At 59.4% G+C, this 4,579-nt stretch overlaps 1 protein-coding gene across 6 annotated transcripts; it reads right to left on the bottom strand.

The window, feature by feature from the left end:
- Positions 1-196: 196 nt before the first annotated feature.
- On the bottom strand, positions 197-4,304 carry LOC105469506 (DnaJ heat shock protein family (Hsp40) member C4). 6 transcript variants are annotated; one of them, XM_011720602.3, is made up of 6 exons: positions 3,659-4,297; positions 2,626-2,719; positions 1,973-2,157; positions 1,776-1,886; positions 594-686; positions 293-501 (listed from the first exon to the last, which is right to left on the bottom strand). In XM_011720602.3, the coding sequence occupies exons 1-6, from the start codon at positions 3,742-3,744 to the stop codon at positions 390-392; spliced, it is 681 nt and encodes a 226-aa protein (XP_011718904.2). In that variant the 5' UTR covers positions 3,745-4,297; the 3' UTR covers positions 293-389. The 6 variants fall into 6 exon arrangements, with proteins under 6 accessions (XP_011718900.1, XP_011718901.1, XP_011718904.2 ...); XM_071074411.1 differs by having other exon boundaries at positions 1,722-1,886; positions 3,659-4,296; XM_071074412.1 differs by having other exon boundaries at positions 1,776-1,883; positions 3,659-4,295.
- Positions 4,305-4,579: the final 275 nt, after the last annotated feature.

Below are 4,579 nucleotides of genomic sequence, written 5' to 3' on the forward strand. Positions count from 1 at the left end.
GGGGCCGGGCCCGGGCTGGCGGGCGGGCGGCTCATGTGACCCAGACACGCGCTCCCCACCGGGCCGTGGGGCGGGGGCGGGGCGGCGGGGTGGGGGGGCGAGGCCGCCGGCGGGACCCGCCTCCTCCACACACCCCCCTCCCGCCTCCCGCCGCTGCAGGGGAAAGGGGACGCACCGCCCAGGGGGCCGGGCTCCCGGGTCGCGGCAGTCACTACCCAGAGGGCGGGGCGCTGCCCCTCGGCGAAGCCGGGGCAGGGGGCGCCGGGCCTGAAGGAGGGAGCCGCACACTAGCTCTGAGAATCACTTTATTGCACGCGTTTTGGGAAGCGGGCAGTCCAGGGAAGGAAGCAAGGCGGGAACGCACTGCAGGCCCTATCCAGGTGAGCCCCTCAGGGGCCGGCGCCCGGGGGCACGATCTCGGGGACTTGGGTTGGCTCCGGTGGTGGCGGCTGCTGCTGCCTTTGCTGTTGTCGCTCCTGCTGAAGGCTGGCTCTGTTGGCCCTGGAGGAGAGGGCACCTGGGTGGTTGGGATAGGGATCCCGAAGTGTGGTGCCGGGACAGGGAGCAGGGGGCAGAATAGAGCAGGGACAGACCTGGCCCGCGCCCGCTCCCGCGCTTCATTGTACATGGCTGTGATGATCCGATCCTTTTCATCCATGAAGTTAAGGTGCATCTGCTTCACCTTCCTGCAATGTGTCACAATTAACCCTGGGACTCGAATTCCTGTTGTCCCTGAAGTCCTGCCCCCTTCCACCCCACTCTAGGGGCCTCACAGCTTTTTAACCCACACAGGGTTAGGGACCTCAGCCTAACCCTGCCTGTGATAGGTAGGGAGGACTCAGAGTGGCCCTGGCTTGTCTAGGGTCCAATGGCATCCGAAGTCCCTGGCCACTTCGAGGTGTTACAGCAGCTGTGGACATGGGGGTGCTCCTCCCAGAAGACTAGAAAGGGTATGCATCTAACTCCATCACTGAACTAGGCAGGCTGCTAGCAGTGGGCACTGGCCTTTAGGTATTTGCTATAGAAAATCGGCTTCGTGGCTAGGCACGGTGGCTCACGCCAGTAATCCCTCTATTTTGGGAGGTCGAGGCGCATGGATCATATGAGGTCAGGAGTTTGAGACCAGCCTGGCCAATATGGTGAAGCCCCATCTCTACTAAAAATACAAAACAATTAGCCAGGCGTGGTGGTGGATGCCTGTAGTCCCAGCTACTTGGGAGGCTGAGACAGAAACAGAAGAATTGCTTGAACCCGGGAGGCAAAGGTGAGGTTGCAATGAGCCAAGATCGCGCCACTGTACTCCAGCCTCGGCGACAGAGTGAGACTCCACCTCAAAAAAAAAAAAAAAAGAAAAAATAAAACAAAAAAGAGAATCAGCTTCGTGGCACGTGAGAGTGGCGGGGAGATGCCTGCTGCCAAATGAATGAGCTGTGCTGCATTTGCTGCTTGTGCTTGATTTTGTTTGGCTCAATCCCTTCCTGGCAGCCAGCACGAAAGATTTATATTCGAAATATGAAAAAGTGTAAATGACAGTGTTAGCTCTTAGTGCAGCGCTGTCTTTACTAAGTAAGGAGAGGCTCCAGAGACCGATTTCAAGCAACTCTTAGCTTGAGAGACACAATAGTACGGGACACGAGGTGCTGTGGAGGACTGGCTGACCACACTGGAATTCGCCCACCCTCCTGCCCTCTGCCCATCACCCCAGGGAGAACAGGCATCACCTGAAGGCAATGTAGTGCAGGCCCATGCCCGCCAGCATGAGGAGGAGGCAGTACCTCAGCACTTGCTTGTTTTGTTTGTGTTGCTGCTGCCTCGACTGGGGCCCCTGTGGCCTCACGCTATGAAACTGGGACCAGTACTGTGCGTTGGGGTGTGCCCAGGAGCTGCTGGGAGGCAGAGGAAGGGACATTGTGGAAATGAGCCTCCCCAAGAGACCTGGGGGTGGGGCAAGTTGAGGGCGGGATTACTGTACCTGTGTGTTTGGCCGGCAGACTTGTCATGGGCTGTGGTTTGTGGAGACTTTGGGGGACCACCTGAGCGGAGCTGAGCATCATACCTTCGGCGGCTCTGCTCACGGCTGAGCACACGGTATGCCTCACTCAGCTCCACAAAGCGGCTGTGCAGGCTTGGGTTCCCAGGGTCCCGGTCCGGGTGCAGCTGGGGTGGGGCAGGACTCCCCTTATCTCCCTTTGCCTGTCCCTCCCCAGGACCCATGCTGATGACATCCACCCACACCAGGGCTCCAGTCATACCCAGGAGCCCTGCCTGGTCAGTGACCCTCACTCAGGCCTGCCCACTCCTCAGAAGGCCAGAGAGCATGGACTCCTGCCTCCTCCTGCGTTCAAGCCCTCCCCACCTGCCAGCCCCCTGCATTCACCATATGCCCCGGTCCAGGTTTCTTAAGAGCAGGCAGGCAGGTCAAGAAAACGAAGCCCAGCCCATCAGACAGGACCCCTGGCTCCTGCCCACAGCCTTCCCCCCACCCTTGAGCACCCGCCACTCACTGTGAGGGCTGAAAAAAATGTGGCACCAGCCAGAGATGCAGGTCTACTCCTGGGAATTTGAAGCACACCCCCACTGGCTCAGAGTTCCTGCTCCGCCTCCCCACCTTAGGGGTACCGGTACCTCTTTGGACTTGGAGAAGAAAGCTCGTTTAACTTCCTCAGTGCTGGCACCAGGATGCACCCCCAACAGTTCATAATAATTACTGGGGCTGGACCTGTGGACAGAGTCGAAAACCTGCAGGGGCTGAGGGAACCCAGAAGCTAGCTCTGCCCTGCCCTTCCCAGCCCCTCCCTGGGCTACACCCTTCAACTCAGCTACCAGGAGCTGAGAGGGCTGAAACAGGTCCCAGGACAAATCTGTCTCCCTTTGGAGTGTTTCAGGCATAGTGCAGGTCAGGATTTCTCAAAGTGGAGTCCAAAGACTTGTTGGAAAATACTGATTCCTGGCCAGGTGCGGTGGCTCACGCCTGTAATTCCAGCACTTTGGGAGGCCGAGGAGGGCGGATCACCTGAGGTCAGGAGTTCAAGACCAGCCTGACTAACATGGAGAAACCCTGTCTCTCCTAAAAATACAAAATTAGCTGGCTGTGGTGGCGCATGCCCGTAATCCCAGCTACTGGGGAGGCTGAGGCAGGAGAATCGCTTGAACCCGGGAGGCAGAGGTTGCAGTGAGCCGAGGTTGTGCCCAGCAGAGATTGTGCCATTTGCACTCCAGCCTGGGCAACAAGAGCGAAACTCCGTCTCCAAAAAAAAGATGAAAGAAAAAGAAAGAAAAAACTGATTCCTGAGCCCCACCTAATTGATTCCTCCAGTTCAGAATCTCTAGAGCAGAGCCGAGGAATCTGGATTTTTGTACCCAACACCTCCCCATCTCCCACCTCCCACAGAGGGTTATGCACAGTGATGCCTGGAAACCACTAGAGCTGTGGTAAGAGCGTTGGGTTTAACCTGGACTCAAACTCCTCCTCTGCTGCTTAAATCGGTGTATGACCTTGGGGGTCTTCTCTATCTCTGATCCTCAGCAGGGAAGGCGAGGGTTACCTGAGACAAACCTGGGAGCCTCCTGACGCGGAGTAGAGACCACAACTATCTCAGCACATAGGGCAAACAGAAACCCATTGAACAACCGGGCCGGCCCCCCGCGCCCAACTCACCGCTGCCCGGCGGCCGCTCCGAGGAGCCGGGAGGGAGGGCTGCGGGGCCACAGCCGGCACAGGCGCAGGGGTAGTAAGGGCGGCATGGCGGCGGGCGGACAGCTGGGAAAGGAGGCTACCAAGAGCGCACTGGTACCAGGATGGGGGCTAGACTTCAAGCACCCGGGGGCAGAGAGAAGGGGCCCGGCCCGGTGTTCTGCGAAGGAAGACTGAAGCAGGCCCCGGGAGGGGGCGGTTCTTGCCCAGGACCAGACCTGCGTATTCTTGGACCTGCCCCTTTCTTTCACCCGGGCATCCGCAGCCCTTCCCAGCGCTGGCTTCGGGGTCTGGCCAACCAGCCAGGTACTCCGAGACCCCGTTCCCACCCAGGGAGCTTGTGGACGGGCGAAGGAGGGGCCACAACCAGGCCCCGCCCCCGCCGCTCAATGACCCGCGGCCGTCGCCATTTCCTGCGTCTATTCAGGCCCCGCCCTCGCACTCTCATTGGCGTGGATGCCAAGACCACGTCCACCAGGCGGGAAAAAAAAATCGGTGGAGCCCCCGCCCCTACATGTCTATTGGCCTTTGGTGCCTCCGGTTCCCCAGCCTGTACGGACTCTCCGGACAGGCGCGGGCGCCCACCCGGGGACCGGGCGGGACAGAGCCCGCTCTCTGAGGCTTTGTGACGCTTTCGGCCCGGCCACGGTCTCTCCGTTCCTCTGTTGCTCCCCTCTGCAGCGAGGCATATCTTACAGAGCTGCTTCGGCCCCGGAGCCTCTCAGGAGGCAGCCAAGGGAGCCATAGCTCTTATCCTCTGCTTGTAGAGAAGGACACTGAGGCTGGGCGGGTTTTTTTTTTTTTTTCCTCAGGTCACTTGTCCTGCCTTACGCACTCAGGGCCCACTGTTCCTCTCTGTCACAGAAAGAGCAGATGCCAACAGAA

The sequence above is a fragment of the Macaca nemestrina genome, chromosome 12, assembly GCF_043159975.1.
Source record: "Macaca nemestrina isolate mMacNem1 chromosome 12, mMacNem.hap1, whole genome shotgun sequence".
Classification (NCBI taxonomy): domain Eukaryota; kingdom Metazoa; phylum Chordata; class Mammalia; order Primates; family Cercopithecidae; genus Macaca; species Macaca nemestrina.